Source organism: Palaemon carinicauda, chromosome 27 (assembly GCF_036898095.1).
Source record: "Palaemon carinicauda isolate YSFRI2023 chromosome 27, ASM3689809v2, whole genome shotgun sequence".
Taxonomy (NCBI): Eukaryota; Metazoa; Arthropoda; class Malacostraca; order Decapoda; family Palaemonidae; genus Palaemon; species Palaemon carinicauda.
The window spans coordinates 86,017,006-86,035,355 of NC_090751.1; the positions used below are offsets into that span (position 1 = coordinate 86,017,006).

At 37.4% G+C, this 18,350-nt stretch overlaps 1 protein-coding gene across 1 annotated transcript in view; it reads right to left on the minus strand.

Annotated features, from left to right (window-relative positions):
- Positions 1–18,350, minus strand: part of LOC137620783 (uncharacterized) — a 101,659-nt gene that overhangs the window by 16,524 nt on the left and 66,785 nt on the right. The window contains exons 8-11 of the mRNA XM_068351212.1: positions 15,503–15,726; positions 11,509–11,612; positions 8,128–8,245; positions 722–891 (exon numbers count right to left, since the gene is read on the minus strand). Coding sequence (XP_068207313.1) covers positions 722–891; positions 8,128–8,245; positions 11,509–11,612; positions 15,503–15,726 — 616 coding nt within the window. The remainder of the gene's footprint in view (positions 1–721; positions 892–8,127; positions 8,246–11,508; positions 11,613–15,502; positions 15,727–18,350) is intronic.

Sequence of the window (18,350 nt, forward strand, 5' to 3'; positions counted from 1 at the left end):
TTCCTGAAAAAAAAAAGAAGAAAGAAAAAAAAAGTTTGCTGAAAGCACATTAGTTAATACATACTCAATTCGACTAAAAACTTCACAGACTTTTCACTCACCCTCACTCACACCTGTCGCTCAACTGATTAAATGATTCTGCTGAAAACATAATCCCTACCTAAAGGACGATGGTTTGTATTCGCGTAGGAACAAACAGCATATCAATAAAATAATTTAAATACTTATCTGCAAGTCCCAAAGCCTACCTAATATCTTTGAAGCATGAGCTTCTTGACCTCAAACTACATTTTCTAATATTTTTATCGCAATATCTATATTTACCCTCATGAGACAACTCAGCCCAGGATAGCGTCAATCATGCATGCTAACGCACCTCAACCTATCACCAGAATTGGGAAGAGGTTGGGACCTAATGTAATTTACAAATAAGTATTGAAATAATTTATTCTATTAATAAAGTACTATTTATTTCAATGAGTCTTACCTGCAAGTCACATAGCTGACTATAGCAACAGTTAAGCGTGCTATAGTTAGCAATAAAAAAGCCATAAGAATTTAAGCATACAATTCAAGATGTCCCAAAATAAAAGCATTTCATTCAATGAACAAAACTTCATGTACAGTACTTTCAGTCTGATAAATAATTATAAATAGATAAAAATACTGTAAAATATAAGTAATACATAAGTTCAAAATATTTATGATTACCAAATCTTACCGTTATGATCACAACAAATGTTGCTTCGGAGTTAAGTGATGTTAATCCAGAATCATCAGCATGAACAGAAGGTGGCAAGGCTCCAGCACGTACAACTTTGACAAACTGTATGAAGGAATCGCACGGAAGTACCATAGGAAATATTTCTGAAGTTACCAACTTTGAAAACCCTGTAGGATTAAACAATGAGTAGTTAAGTACATAAACAGATTATTTCATCCAACATTGTGCAATTTCCTGCAAAAAGGATTTTGATCCATTGAGGAAACATCAGTTTTATAAGTAATTTTTATTTTTCCTGGCAATACAAATCTAATTCCTTTAAAATAGGGAATATGTCTTCAACGGAGCTAGAATGCCAGCTGAGTTCGTTAACTTTATAGTAAACGGCAGGTGGTAAACATGGATGAGTACCCGCAATCCTCCACGTGTTGGAAGCAATTCTTTTACCCTTCAGCTCAGGACTGAAGTGTGAAGTGTAACTTTACAGGGATCAAGAAAAATACAAATTGATTTTAAAGTTTATCAATTTTTGTTCCTAGGCATAAACAAACCTTTCATCCTTTAAAATAGGCAGACTCACAGATTGCCAGGTCAGAAGTCCCTCTTAATACTTGTTTGTTCTTTCTCTTCCCTGAAAGTGTCCCTCTGTAAGGTCTCATATGGGAGCGGAGGATGTGACAGGGGCCTGGCCGCTTGAAGAAGACTGGTATGTGATCAAAAGAGGGAATACAGTAACATACTTTGCATAAGATAATCAACGAGTTAGTGTAAATTCCACCATCCCCATCCTTGATAAGGAGGATAAGAGAGATACTTCTCTAGATTCTAAAGACTGGAACTCAGAAGTATAGCTTGCCAGAATCAAGTCAGATCCAGCAAGTAATCCTTTGGCCTCAAGAGAGGGGGCAGAAAATGAAGGAAACTAGTCAATTACATCAGAGAACAGTTGCATGTCCAGAAGCAGAGAGCAGTGAGGGATTTACCAAGTGACATTTTCCTGATTCAGCCACCATGTAAAGTCGTACTATGCCTCCTGCTCCACTGGAACAGGAAGAAAAGGGAAATCATGGATCCTGGAGATTGACTAGTAAACTTTCAGACCACTGAAGAGACCTCTGGTGGAGGCATCCATGAGGAATGAGCTGCTCCAGCGGGGAAAGTCAGCCAAGAAGACTCTGTAAGTGCCTTGCTAAGATTTGTCTTGTCCAGAAACGATTGCACTACCTTCTTGAGCTTGCTGATGTAATCGTCTGAAGGAAAGGCTCTCACTGCTGCCATGTCTATCAGCATGTTCAAGTACTACTACCTTTGCTTGAGTATGAGGTTCAACTTTTCCTAGCCAAGGTCGCATTCCCCGGACCTACAGCACTCACAAATGAGTGCAAAGACATTCAAAATGGAACAATCCAACTCGGAATTGTCTGCCTCCGTCGTCAATGGTCAGAGGTCTGGTATCTTATGTGCTGATAAATCCTGAGTACTCTCGTGCCCAGCTGGGGTAGAGGGTGCGGTACATTGCTCTGAAGATTCATTCCTCCAAATACGAATACATTTGTCCAGCAGAATACTTGGGGGGAAAAGATCCCTCTACCCCCAACTCTTGGTCTTCCATTGCATGCAAGAGTGCAATGACAGCCTTGAGTTGTGCCATTCTCTCAATTCACTTTACAAGAGGTCCTTGGGTTACACTGGTCTCGAGTCACAATAATTTACCGTTATGAACTGGCCACCATAAGGTACTTGAAAAAAATTCCTTGTAACTCAATTTCGAGTTACAATGTTTCGTTCATTGATACAATGAACTGCTTGTCGACAAGGAGCAACTAACGCTGCAAAGTATTGCATTACTCCATCTTTGTTTACAATACACATTCAGGATTTTGGTGCTGCTCTTTTTTGGATATTTTTGTACTTTTTTTTCTTTTTTTGCTATGCATTATGTCTGGAAAGTGTAACGGGGAGTTCTGATGGTAGTGGGCAGGCTAACCAAAGGAATTAAGGTAAGAAATTGTTATATGTATTACTTATTGTCTACTAGTACTGTATTAGTGTTGATAAACTACTGTAAAAGGTGCACGTATTTGTATGTATAGGGTACAGTAATTTACGAATGGTAAGGAATTGTTTACTCAATTTTTTAAAGTATATTAAAGTATATTTTTCTACAAAGGTAGTAAAGCATGTGTAAGGATAGGAAAGGAAGTGAGTGATTAGTTTCCGGTGAGAGTGGGGCTGAGACAGGGATGTGTGATGTCGCCGTGGTTGTTTAACTTGTATATTGATGGAGTGGTGAGAGAGGTGAATGCTCGAGTGCTTGGATGAGGATTAAAACTGGTAGACGAGAATGACCATGAATGGGAGGTAAATCAGTTTTTGTTTGCGGATGATACTGTACTGGTTGCAGACACAGAAGAGAAGCTTGGACGATTAGTGACAGAATTTGGAAGGGTGTAAGAGAAAAGGAAGTTGAGAGTTAATGTGGGTAAGAGTAAGGTTATGAGATGTATGAGAAGGGAAGGTGGTACAAGGTTGAATGTCATGTTGAATGGAGAGTTGCTTGAGGAGGTGGATCAGTTTAAGTACTTGGGGTCTGTTGTTGCGGCAAATGGTGGAGTGGAAGCAGATGTACGTCAGAGAGTGAATGAAGGTTACAAAGTGTTGGGGGTAGTTAAGGGAGTAGTAAAAAATAGAGGGTTGGGCATGACTGTAAAGAGAGTTCTATATGAGAAAGTGATTGTACCAACTGTGATGTATCGATCGGAGTTGTGGGAAATGAAAGTGATGGAGAGACAGAAATTGAATGTGTTTGAGATGAAGTGTCTAAGGAGTATGGCTGGTGTATCTCGAGTAGATAGGGTTAGGAATGAGGTGGTGAGGGTGAGAACGGGTGTAAGAAATGAGTTAGCAGCTAGAGTGGATATGAATGTGTTGAGGTGGTTTGGCTATGTTGAGAGAATGGAAAATGGCTGTCTGCTAAAGAAGGTGATGAATGCAAGAGTTGATGGGAAAAGTACGAGAGAAAAGCCAAGGTTTGGGTGGATGGATGGAGTAAAGGAAGCTCTGGGTGATAGGAGGATAGATGTGAGCGAGGCAAGAGAGCGTGCTAGAAATAGGAATGAATGGCGAGCGATTGTGACGCAGTTCTGGTAGGCCCTGCTGCTGCCTCCGATGCCTTAGATGACCACGGAGGTAGCAGCAGTAGGGGATTCAGCATTATGAAGCTTCATCTGTGGTGGATAATGTGGGAGGGTGGGCTGTGACACCCTAGCAGTACCAGCTGAAGTCGGTTGAGTCCCTTGTTAGGCTGGGAGGAACGTAGAGAGTAGAGGTCCCCTTTTTGTTTTTGTTTCTTTGTTGATGTTGGCTATCCCCCAAAATTGGGGGAAGTGCCTTGGTATATGTATGTATGTATGTATATTATACATGTACAGTACAAGTATGTAAGTAGAGTATATTATATATATAAATCTGACTTAAGGCAAAAATCAACTTCAGATGCGTCATAAAAACGGATCGCGTTCATAACTCAAGGGCATTCTGTACTGAAGTATCATTACTTGAGGTAGGAGCAGAAGTTCATTGTCTAGGTAGGAAGAGTGACAAAGAGAGCTCAAGCTCCTCCATCAACCAGAGCAAGGAAAGTGTATAGGCCTATACACTCCTGTCCAGTCTGGCTACCAAAATAGCCCAGGAAACCCAAGCCAGAGCCCGCGGAGAGAGGTGGTATCATAAGAAGCCCATTCCTTACAACCATGATTGACCTTCCTAGACTTCTTCCTCTTATCAGAAGAAGAAGCATTATAATCCAAGTCAGAGAAGGAAGAGGAACACACGCATTTCTTCTTCTTCCTAATACAGTCGTCACTTCAGACTCTGCAAGCAAAGGAGTTGAGTTTTGAGAGGCTAATGACAATGATGCTACTAAGAAGGGAGAAACCACACAGGTTGCTCTAATTGGACCACTCACAGGAGCTTTTAATACAAAGACACTAACAGAGGGAGCAGGAGTTACAAGCCCTGGAACTCAAGGCACAAGGGTCAGTGTGATGGGCACAGGGGAAGTAGTGTCAAACACAGGGATGATCAGAGAAGGTGTGATGAACAAAGTAACACCCTTTACGTGAGCAACGCTTCCTTTTAGCACAGAGTTGACTTATGCCCAACTTTAAGTGGGACACCCTCAAGTGCCACAGCTTTTTTGCCGGCACTGGTGTCACAGAACAAGCCTTTACAGTCCTTTTGGGCTTTGGAGTTAGAACCACTGGAGACATCACTGGGGCCCCTGACACCAGGGATATATCACCCACGCCTTTTACCACTGGCACTGGGTACACAAGGATAGAGGTAGCCTTGCCTACCAGCTCCCTCAACAAAGTTATAGAGAGTCTACCTGAAAGTCCTAAGGAAACTAAAGCCTTACTTAGCCTTGTCATTGGCATTCTGCACAATTGGAGAAGAACCTACAACTTCCAATGGGGGTGTAGCAAACACCGGTGGAATCCCACATACCACCAGGACCTGAAAAGCCTGCTGACGTAGTGTGTAAGCCTCTTTGCTCCTGATGCACACTCCCTGGGGACCGAGCCAGGGGCATATGCCACAGCAGTGGCTGTAGCAGATGCACTCAGTGTGCGAATGAAAGAAGTAAAAAACCTTTTGGGCATTACCAAGACAGACCCAAGATAAGGGTTTCCTGCACTTCAAGGCATATACCTGCCACTGCGCAGGAGACATGCTTCCTATCTTAAAGGAAGAAAGGTTTACATCCATGTCGGAACAAAATACAACTTTCACTATTATGATCCTACTTTGGTTAAATGGGGATGAACCCACCTTGTAGAAAACTACCATACCCACTTGTACTTCCACACAAGGCTCATCAGTAGTCTCTCATCCTCCTGAACATTTCTAGTCATTCCACACTTGTAGTGCCAGAATTATTAACTCCTAGGTTGTGGAGGATTAATTTTATTTTAATTTATTTTTGTTTTGCCAAATCGAGAGAGAGAGAGAGAGAGAGAGAGAGAGAGAGAGAGAGAGAGAGAGAGAGAGAGAGAGAGAGAGAGAGAGAGAGAGAGTTGTTTTAGTATTGTTAAATCGAGACATTTTATTTGCTTTAGCTTTGTCATTAATGAGAGAGAGAGAGAGAGAGAGAGAGAGAGGAGAGAGAGAGAGAGAGAGAGAGAGAGAGAGAGAGAGAGAGAGAGAGAGAGAGAGAGAGAGAGAGAGAGTGAGTGTGTTTATTTACTTAAGTTTTGTCAAACCGCAGGAGAAAGTGTTTATTTGCTTAGTTTTGTGTGTGTGTGAGAGAGAGAGAGAGAGAGAGAGAGAGAGAGAGAGAGAGAGAGAGAGAGAGAGAGAGAGAGAGAGAGAGAGAGAAAGAAAGAAAGTGTTTATTTGCTTTAGTTTTGTCAGAGAGAGAGAGAGAGAATTTCATTTGCTTTAGTTTTGTTAGATCGCGCGTGCGCGAGAGAGTATGTGTGTATGTGCGTTTGTGTGTGCGTGTTTTGTGTGTCCGCGGTGCGCGCCGAAGAACAAGGATAATTAGCGAATGATTGTTTGAAGTTGGAAAGATTGTTGGTATATTTGAGGTTGTTTGTTTACATTTTTTAGCTAGGATAGGCGGTGATGAATGTCTTGGGCGAAAGCATTAGATCTTGGACGATAGAAGGAGTCGGTTCTGCATTTTTTTTTGTTCTTCGGAAGCCGGCTGTTTAGTGTTTTTATGTTCTGAGTAAGTACTGTTTTTATTTATTTTTGTTAGGCGCGTTCATGAGTGATAGAAAGTTTATTGTTTATCTTTGATTATAGTGCGATAGTTAAGTTAGTTAGGAGTGTTCATAAGTGTTTTTCTTTTTTATTTTGGCAGGCCGCGATTCCTCCTTTGGAGAGGTTTTCTTGAATGTAAATTTGTTTGTTGACGACTTGGCCTATAACAGAACTTGATAGGACTGCTCAGATTGATTTATTTGTTGACGACCCGGACCGAATTTACTTCTGATTGCTGTTGATGATGATGATACCGATGAGGATGATGATGATGATGATTACGCTCACGGACTAAATCAATTAAAACATTTTTGTATTGACTGAGTGTCAAGTGTTGCCATATTGTGGCGTTGCAACCGAGTTGTGGGGTTGGGCTATAAAAGGACTGTTGGCCCTTGTGTGGACAACGACGTCCACACATAAACAAATATTGGTTTTGGTGTGTCACGTGTGTGTGGATAAAGAGTTCCACTCATAAACAAATATTGGTTTTGGTGTGTCACGTGTGTGTGGATAAAGAGTTCCACTCATAAACAAATATTGGTTTTGGGTGTGGTAATTTTAAGTTGTTAGGGTTTTTTTATTTGAATGGTGTTACGGTTTTATATTTAATATTGTTTATGATTCGTGATAAGTGTTTTTTTTTGGTTTATGATTGCGTTTACTTTTAAGAATATAGTGTTAAGGTTATGTTTTGTTTTCATTTTCCTTCTGTCCAAGAGTCCAGTTTGAAGTAGAGTCAGGGGAAAGTTTGTATTGTGGGATATTGAGAAAGTAGGAGTGATCAAGGGTGTGGGGGGGTTGTGTTTGTTTACATCCCGCTACAAGGTGGCTAGTAGAGGTATATATCTTATCATCTTTCGGAGGATGGTTCAAGTTTGTCAGGGAATTTTGATAGACCCAGTGCCACATACTGTACATTCCATTAGCCCTCTGATCTAATATGCATAGGACATTTCTTACCAATACTTTTTCTTTGTATATTCCTTTCTCATCATCTCTGTCTTTATTCTTTTTATCTTGAGTTCAACCTCATGTAATATTTCAAGCATTCTAGTAAGCAGGCTTTGTAAGTCCTGTGGTGTTCTGCTAATGAGGACATCATCAGCATACTCTAGGTTAGCTAATTTCCTGTTACCAATCCAATCCTTCTCCACCATCCCAAACCATTCTATGCAGGACTTTTATAGCTACAAATAATTTTTGCATCATAGCAGTAAGATGGGAGAGTTGAGCAAATAAAAATACAGTAGTGGGAGACACTGTAAATTACTGGAATCTGTATTTTGCCAAGAAACCGTACACTTCCAAGTAAACATCTAGAATTTTTGCAGGTATCTTTCATCCTGACATAAGGCACAATATAGAGCATAAATTCAATAGAGATGAAACTGAATGTGATACATAAAATACACTTAAAACTACCATTAAAAATCAATCAAAGTTTGAATGTGTAACATGTGACAGGACAGGCAGTCTTATCCATTGTTATCCATCACCTTGCTATTGAGAGCACCTGCTTAGTATTCATTTCATCTGCCCTAAACTGGAAATGCAAATATAGTATAAGTATAAAGAACTGGTAATTAGAATGAACCAAAACCAATAACAATTTCAATGAATGTAATACACACCAAGCATAAGACAGTCACGTTGATCTCGTGTCATCTTTACTCCCTGAACGATGCCTACATGATTTAGGCCAATATATATTTTTCCCCCTAAGCTTGTATTCAGCATACCCAAGACAATCTGAAAAGCATAAAAATATGTGTTAGTGTAAATAAAAAATTCTTACTATAAATATTAGATATAACTAAACAGTTAAGTATCTACTTACTGCACAGTATCATTCCATTTCAATATAGTAAACAATTCAGAATTACTAAGATCCATAATTAAAATAGTAGTAAAAAATAGAGGGTTGGGAATGAATGTAAAGAGAGTTCTATATGAGAAAGTGATTGTACCAACTGTGATGTATGGATCGGAGTTGTGGGAAATGAAAGTGATGGAGAGACAGAAATTGAATGTGTTTGAGATGAAGTGTCTAAGGAGTATGGCTGGTGTATCTTGAGTAGATAGGGTTAGGAACAAAGTGGTGAGGGTGAGAACGGGTGTAAGAAATGAGTTAGCAGCTAGAGTGGATATGAATGTGTTGAGGTGGTTTGGCTATGTTGAGAGAATGGAAAATGGCTGTCAGCTAAAGAAGGTGATGAATGCAAGAGTTGATGGGAGAAGTACGAGAGGAAGGCCAAAGTTTGCGTGGATGGATGGAGTGAAGGAAGCTCTGGGTGATAGGAGGATAGATGTGAGCGAGGCAAGAGAGCGTGCTAGAAATAGGAATGAATGGCGAGCGATTGTGACGCAGTTCCTGTAGGCCCTGCTGCTGCCTCCGATGCCTTAGATGACCGCGGAGGTAGCAGCAGTAGGGGATTCAGCATTATGAAGCTTCATCTGTGGTGGATAATGTGGGAGGGTGGGCTGTGACACCCTAGCAGTACCAGCTGAAGTCGGTTGAGTCCCTTGTTAGGCTGGGAGGAACGTAGAGAGTAGAGGTCCCCTTTTTTGTTTTTGTTTCTTTGTTGATGTCGGCTACCCCCCAAAATTGGGGGAAGTGCCTTGGTATATGTATGTATGTATGTATAATTGAAATATTAAGCTCATTAGACACAAATGCTATCAATATCAATTATAAAGAAGAAAGTTTCTGTGATCTCCAGACTCAGTCCACATGACAGGATCTTTAGAAGTTAGTACTTTTCAATGGCGGATATAAAAGACCTACAGCATCCCCCTCATTATATATAAGTAAATTTGTTTACAAAAAGCCTCCAGGGCCTTAAAATTCCACAAATACAAACAATTAATAGGAGGGAATGAAGGAACATACTCTTGCAACACTAATAACACCTCAACCTCAGGCAACCCCCAAGACAAAAACATGCTATACTATGTAAATTGAGCCCAAACAGCCAGTATGAATACTATTGATGACTTTGCCTGAAAAATTAGTCTTAATCATGATATGCCTTATAACTTCATAATTACAAAGGCTCTCTAGTCACACCAACTTGTAAAGGACATGAAAGAAAAGGGACAAAGTATGCATGCCCAGATCTCCCATAAAACATATTCACCTTACAACTTATATTTGATAAAATTCAAATTATGCCATTCATCTGAGCTTCATTGCAGTAATGTTTGTGTTTTATAGCACAGTTATCAAGCTTTTGCATACAGGCCTGGAGGCATTTACAGCCACTGCCAAATACTGGGCATTTCAGTATTGGTTTTCCATATGTTTTGGTGACTACAGTATGGTCAATTTGAATTCGACAATTGCTGTTCTATGGTCCAGTTTTTTTTTTCTGAATGACCTCATATTGTTGTATGTCATTCTTATACATGCATTTATGAAAAACAATAATTCACAAAATGTTTACACCTCTTCACTAGTCTACTGTATACCAGACACAGCTAATCTGAACTTCAAAAAGATGGTCTGGTTCACTTAAAAATCTTTGAGACATATGAAGTAATTGTCAAGAAATTGGCTACAAAAACTTTGATTTGTAGTAAAGGCCTAAGCTGTCTGATCAGCCTAATTCTTTTGAGTTTGACAATGATAAGATCCATTGTAAAAATTTACATTAGGATACTCAATTATAATTATTACTAGCCAAGCTACAACCCTTGCTGGAAAACCAGGGTGCTACATGAACAAGGGCTACAATGTGGAAAGCAGCCCATTGCAGAAAGGAAATACAGTAGATAAATACTGTAATGCTTAAACTAAATATGAGAAATAATTGGAAAAATTTTAACATATAAGAGAAATAACGATGAGATCATGGTGAGGGACAGATAGAGATGGTTTGAGCATGCTCTTTGAACTCCCCAAGGGAGACTACAGTAGTTCATCAAACATTTAACCGGGCTCCACAAGGCACTAGAAGAGTTGGAAGACCCAGGCCTACATGGCTGAGGCCTATGAAGCGTGAAGTAGATGATGAATAGAGAAGTATTGATTTAAAAGCTCAAGATAGAGACAACTGGCGAAATCAAACAGAGGCCCTTTGCGTCAATAGGCGTAGGATGATGATGATGATGAAGAAGATCAGTAACAACTTTAAAGTAGATCAGTCATATGTAAAATATGAAATGAGATAAGCATTTACAAAAACTTTAAACTTCTTAAGTTCCACCAATTCAACTGCCAGAATAGGAAGATCATTCCACAATCTGGCCACAGCTGGAATTAAATTTCTACAATACTGTAGTAGAATCGGAGGGACTTCAAAAGTTCAACCTTGCAGCAAATTTTTTTTATTTTTTATGTTGAACAGGGTGACACACATCTCTCTTTATAGCTTACATATGAAAGATCTATTTTAATGTTATTACTGTTCTTAAAATAGGTTATTTTAAGCATTCATAACTTCTCTTATAGTTTATCTATTTCCATATTTCCTTTCCTCACTGAACTATTTTTCCCTGTTGATGCCCCCGGGCTTATAGCATCCTGCTTTTCCAACTAGGGTTGTAGCTTAGCTAGTAATAATGATTATAATATCATCTGTTTAAGTTTGAAAGAAAGGGCCTCATGATTACCATTGTCAAAATCAACTCTTAAATCAAAGCCAATCATACAATTTCTGTACAGCATTGGAGACTATAAGAAAAGCATGAGCTAAGGCCTTTAAAAAAGACAAGCTTAAAACTAAGGAACAGATAATTACCTTCAGCAGAGCTATTTAGATGTTTTGCTAAATACATTCAAAACTTTAGAATGGAAGTTATGAAAATTAGGCAGTAATCAACAATTATTGGATATGAACCCAAAAGTTACCCTTCTGACTTCATTACCTATTTCGCTTTATAGTAAATAAAAGACAAACTTGTAAATTATTAAGGTAGAAAATTAAAAGATAAACTGGGATTCTAAAAGTGTGGTGAGGAGCAGGTTTTATTTATTCATTAATCAACTACTGTAAATGTACACGAAAACTTACTTGCAAAAGGGTATTCATGCGAATATTTGCTACACTTTTATCTAGGATAATATGGTGAGTTTCATCATTCTTGACATCAACTCTATGGCCATAATGAAAAGTTTCTGCAAAATAAACAAAACCTTACAGTAAAGACAAATTGACCTCTTACAACACTACATTATTACTTAATGTAACATTGTCTTTACTAGATAACATTACTAAAATTTCTTTTGACAAAAATATCACTTATATAATGAATTTCCTAACTGAAAGCTAAACAAAATTTGATGTTTTTGTTAGTGTTTAACTTTTATTTTATATCAACATAATATTTTAGCTTCACATCAACCACTATGACAGGAGTAATGTATATAAATGACTGAAGTTATGAGGGACTAATTTATTACCAATTATAAAGCTAACTGCATGTCTGCATAAATTTCTTTGAGCCCTCAACACAGTTTGCCTAAAAGCTAAACTTTAAACCTTTCTGACAAACAGTTCCTCACTCCTCTTCATCACTTCCTCACACCATCTAAATTTTCAAGAATTCATCTATTTTAATGTCTCTTCAGATCACATCTTATCATTACTTCCCCATTTGTAATGCAATCTACTCAATACAATGTAGTTATAAATCTCAACATTCAATGGTCACAGCATCCTAAAATCTCCCTCCAATTTCCTTGTTCATACCAATGATTTTGCAGCAGAGAGTAGCAGGCATATGTATCAATCATATTTGCTCTTTTTACTTTATGATGTATTAAGAATAATGATATTTGTACTGTATAGCTAATAACTCTATCCACTTGCAACCCACCTTCTATGTTAAAGCAAGATGAGGAGGAAAAAATTAGCCAATATTTCAACCTGTAGGATGAAATAGCAGTAACCACTATAATCACAGAATCTATCTCATCTAGATTGCAAATTGCAAATGTGTTTTCGAAGAAAATCACGCCACAATTATGAGTAGACAGCATATCATGAATTCTGAAATGGTAGAAAATCTCAATATTTATAATAAGAGGAATTCTGTTTATACTTGCCAAAAATTCATGAGCTATTCTTTCAAAGAAGGAAAAGCAGTCCACATTATCCTAGCGCAGTAGTTGCCCCAGCGAGAAGGGTACAAAGAGTTAGGACAAAGCCTAACACTCCTCAGTTACCTCAAATATAAACAATTCAATCCTTTATGATCAAGAATAACCAAGTAATAAGGGAAAACCAACAAAATTTTAAATAAATGAACACTTGAACAGCTTGAACAGTATCTGTTTTCCCAGCTTCAGCTACACCTTTTTGTGTAAATTTAACAGCATACTTCCACGCCAATCTTTTGTTCATAGTGAAAAAGGGTAAAATATCATACATCAGTTACATTCTACTTGATGTTATCTATCACAACTTCATTGATTGTTTTCTATCGTATGCAAGTTGAAATGCAAGAAAATCAACTGTCGTTATCCGAATCGGTGGTTCATAACAAAACAGCTGCTTTACTTTATGTTGCCTAAAGCTACATTGCATTACTAATGATACTTTCATTGTTTGACTTGCTAGCATATTTCACAGCCCAGCTAACAGCCCTTTCTTTTTATCAATTTCTATTTTACATTCATTTGCTGTCTTGGATTGTAATTATTTAATTCTGTGAAGTTGAGTATTTTAATCTGCAATTCATAATTGTAACATTTTAAGTTTCAAATTATCATTGAGTCAAATGATTTTATTTCGTGAATTATAAGTAGTTGTTTATGTTTGTATTATGAGCACGTTTCTTACCACAACTAAATGCGCTTGCTTTTCAGACTTTATTTGGATGGATTTTCTAAAATATCTTTCTCTTTTATTTTTAAGGGGACACTATTGTATAAAAAATATCGCTATGGCATTTCAAGTTTAAATTTTTTCTACTCACAGGAACAATATGTACATTCTAAACTGTCATTGTCTGGTTAATACTATTACTTAAATGTTAATGAAACACAGTTATTGAAGTACAGTATTCTATTTTATTACTGTACTGTATATCATCCCTTGGATTGGGAAATGGGTGTTTATAAAGGAAGTTAATCGGAAAATACGCTTACATGGATGAATTATTGCATAATATTTCTTCAAGAATGGAACTCATTTATATACCAGGGCATGTGTGTCATGAAATTTTTTCTTTTAAACTTAAGTAACTTTAGTCTTGTATTATCAAAAGACTTAATAAAATGGAATTATTTATATTAAATATCTTATCAATTAATTAAATGAATTTCAATATATACTGTACTATATAATATAGTAACAACTATACTATGTATGTCCAGTAGTTGGAAAGTAAGGGAGGGTACAAGCCCTAAGGCTGCGTTTCCACTAGGCTGCAAAATGCTGCTTCTGTTTTCCGCAGCCTCTGCCTGAGTTTAGGTGATACATGTAATCCTATGGAGCTGTCTTCACTAGCTGCCGCTTCATAGAAGCTGCGAAAGGCAGCCTCTACACGAGCGGTGTTCCTACATAAACAGAAGCTGCGTAACGCAGCTTCTGTATTAGTGGTATATACATTTCTATGGAGCTGTTTCCACTACCCTGAGCGCAGCGGCTGCGTACCCAGCAACATGGACAAGAAAAAAAAAAAAAAGTCCTAATGGGTAGCTAGAATTATTTTTTCAAGTAGGCAGAGGAAGGGACAGAGAGACGATCTGAACGGATGCAAACACCCTTATTATTAAAAAAATAAAATGGACAGAAGCAGCGTTTTGCAGCTTAGGGGGAACAGCACGGGCAGAGGCTGCGAAAAACAGAAGCAGCGTTTTGCAGCCTAGTGGAAACATAGCCTAACACTATTGAGCCTCAAAATTAAAATCAAAATTACATAGTGGCTAGCTGAATAAAGAGATACTCTAGAATAGGGTGTCATACTAAAGATTGGAGATGTTATGCCAGCATCAGCGTATGGTCTATGCCCAGAAAAGGAGTGGTGAAGTTCAAACATAGGGTACAAATAAAAAGATAGCCAGTATCCTGAGAAGAAGAGATTGATTACCAACTGTTAAATATAGAGCATCACACTTTTAAGAATGATGCATTATGCTACAGATTTAAGGCATTAAAGTAGTTCTAGTTTACGTCCACAATTACCAAATGATGGTGTTTTGTCAGACATGAGAATACCTCATGAGAGAAGATACACTTTAACACAGGTTAAACCATTACATCTAGATAAGTACTGCATTGTCAAATGGCTTCAAAGTCCACTTTGCCTCCTTACTATGAGAAAGGTATAAAACCCTCCCTGAAATTGGCACAAGAACGAGCAAGAAGAGAACAAGTAGTTAAAGCTGTATTGGAAAGTCCATGCTAGGACACTACTGAAGAAATCCAAAGCTGCCAGACACAAAGGAAACAGGTATTGGTTAATGGTCTCCTTCAGAGAGGAGATGCATAGCCTCTCTGTTAGGTTTAAGTAAACATTCTAAATGCTATTTCTAAGTTATTAAAATTTTTCAGACCTTAATATTAGATCGGGAAGAGGAAATCACATTATCAAAGATAAGTTAAACTCTACTCTAAGCTATAAGTAAAATTTATATCCCATAATCAGATATTTACCTTCTTAAACAAAGTCCTAAATACATTTCATATATCTATTGTAAAGAACCTTCTTCAAACCTTAGTATACAAAAAAAAGGAGTGATCAGTCTTACCTTGTAACAGCTGTTCACCTCACATACTCCAAAATAAACATGGTTAAACAGGTTCACAAGGTATACCTGAACAATTCACAACAAAGTGAATTGAGTATGAACCCAAATTCAAGTTAAAAACAGAGTGGTTATATAAAAAAATATCAAGTCAAGTGACTTTAAAGAATGGAATTATTTACATTTGAGATGGCTGAGTGTAGTTAAGCCATGTCCTAACTTTTTGTCTCTTATGTTTTAGGTCAGTGAAACACCTTTTCTCTAGTTATGGACATTTAGGCAAGATCTGTCAAAATAATTCAAATAAAACTCACCTACATTAGCAGTTAATACTTCCTGCTTTTTCCATGACCATCCACTAAAATTAGAGTACGGGACAAGTTGACGAGTACGTAGGGTACCTCGTATCTCCAAATCCCAATTACGATCTATAGAGGTAAGCGAAGCTATTTTGAGAATGGCAGGAGAGGTGTCACTTGAAATGTTATTGCCAGAAGTTTTCTCCAGCTCTGCCTCTAGTTTCCAAGGTTTAAAATTTCTGAAAAATAGAATAACAATAATAAAATTTACCATTTCTATACTTGCCTCATGTTCATATTTTGCATTTCTCTCTTGAAGACATTTGAATATCAACACCTATACTAAATTAAAATTTCCTATTATCTATTCTTTGTAGAATACCTACCCGTCGGGAACCATTGCACCCTCTGGAAGTCATAGGCAACTATCTAGCTGCTGATAAATCATAGTTCCCTATAATTTAAAAGTAGATTATTACTCTCTTGAAATCACTGGTCAGTGGGGAGGAGGGACAGAGTGTACTGTATATGAACATCAGGTGAGCATAGAAAAGGGATTTTGACGAAGGAAAAATCTATTCACCGGCCGCCACAGGTCGACCCAGAAATAATAAATTAAACACTAAAACTTTTTTTATTTTATGAACTCCCTGATCATATTGCTGACTCCCACAGTCCGATAGAGGTGGGTTTGTGAAGAGAGATGGAAAAGTAACTATCAAGATTAAAAAGGTGACATGTCCTAAACCAAGGTAAACTTGTACACTTGTTCCCACAGTCAACCTTTTAAAAGTAAATTCTTATATAATAATCAAAACCTTTAATTTCCTCGATACAAAAACTAAAGGTATAACTTGAATGTGGTCACAATTGTATAAAAGAATTTGGTCGACATACTTGATAGGCATACCCCTTCCTATGTGTTAAAATACTGTAACACTGGGTGAAAGACAAATTCTAATTTAATGGTGATTGCAAAAAAAGTTATTTGGCTAAGGCACCAGCCACCTGTTGATATACTACTGCTAGAGAGTTATTTGGTCCTTTGACTAGCCAGATAGTTTTACATTAGATTCCTCTCTGGTTGCAGCTCATATTTTGTTTGCCTACACATACACTGAATAGTCTGGCCCATTCTTTACAATTTTTCCTCTTTCCTCATTCACCTGACAACCGAACAATTCTTCACTCAATAGGCTAACTACTGGCACTTTCCCCTTAGTAAGGATAAAAGAGACTCTTCAGCTATGGTAAGCAGCTCTTCTAGGAGGACAATCCAAAATCAAACTACTATATTGTTCTCTAGTCTTGGATAGTGCCAAAGCCTTTGTACCATAATAGTCATCCACTGTCTTGGGTTAGAGTTCTCTTGCTTGAGGGTACACCCACGCCCACTATTCTGTTTTCTTATTTCCTTTCCTCACTTGGCTATTTTCCCTGTTGGACCCATTGGGCTTACAGCATCCAGCTTTTTCCACTAGGATTGTAGTTTAGCCAATAATAATAATAATAAGAATAATAATAATAATAATAATAATAATAATAATAATAATAATAATAATAATAAGAAACCTATCATCTATGGAAAGGAAACAAATCAGATTTAATTTGGAATAACTATAGTCCGTTATGAGTAGTTACTCAGCAAGTTCTTGCTTCAACTAAAAAGAAATACAGTAATTCTTTACTTGCTCCAGGGAACACTCGGGCACACTATTCTATCTGTTTTCTTGTCCTCTTGTTTTTTTAAATGGTGTGTTGGGCAGGGTAAATAGAAGGGTCATGGATGCCTGATGATTTTTAAAGAGGTTGTCTTTGACTTATCTGTTTCTTTATCTTCCTCACAAGAATTAATTTTAAAAACCATCCTTACTGTTCTCCCTTCAGTTAAAGTAACTATCCTGAAGGGTACTTAGCCTTGCATGGTGCATCAGCTCCCCCATGTTGACCAATTTCATCTGACTTTATTGATACTCTACAGGTATCAATCACTTCATATATATATTTCTGTACATATCGTTTTTATCATCATTATCATTAAGTTGGTTTTTAAGTACGATGGATCTTTTTTTTATTGCTTTAAATTCTTATCCTGTCTGATGACATTGAATGAGATTTGGGACCAGTACATTATAGATTTTGCCAATGTCTCTACTGTATTCCAATATTCAAGACGTTACAGTTGCGTCCAGACAATATAATATTCTTTTATGCTCAAAAACTTTGGTTTCTCAAATGAGGCACTCATCTGAGCTCCTTATTACTGCTTTAAAGAACCCAATAATTTTGAAATGGGATGCTATCCCTAGGGCAAGGAGAATGGCTGTGTATATTAGGACTGAGTACCCTGCTCCACATAAGTCCTGCTAGGAACAACCTTAAGATTTGGAAGGAAAAGTTAAGTTCCCAAGCTTTGAAATCAAGCACCTCAAGGCTAACGGCTATAAAAATTATTGTGCAGCATCGGCAACAGGAATGTAATGCCCATAAACCTCGAAATGCCATTCAAGCAGAACTTAAATAAATGAGAGAAGAGCGTCTCTACTAAAACCTATTTACCTTTATATCCTAAAATATAAAGGATAGTTCAAGTAATAATTGTTTCTTTTAGCAATTGAAAAAAATCCTTTGGTAGTCTGCTTTAATCAGTTGATTTGGAGACCACAGACAGTAGTCTCAATCATATAACCATAAACAAAGGAATATATGTATATTCAATATATTTTTACTTCATAATATGATACTGATATATGAATATTAGATACATTGCTATTGGATAGTTGAGTAAAATATCAGTTTTTAAAAATCCTGCTTCAGAGCTAATGCATGACGAGTGAAATCCTATTCATTTTTTCTTCTTTAA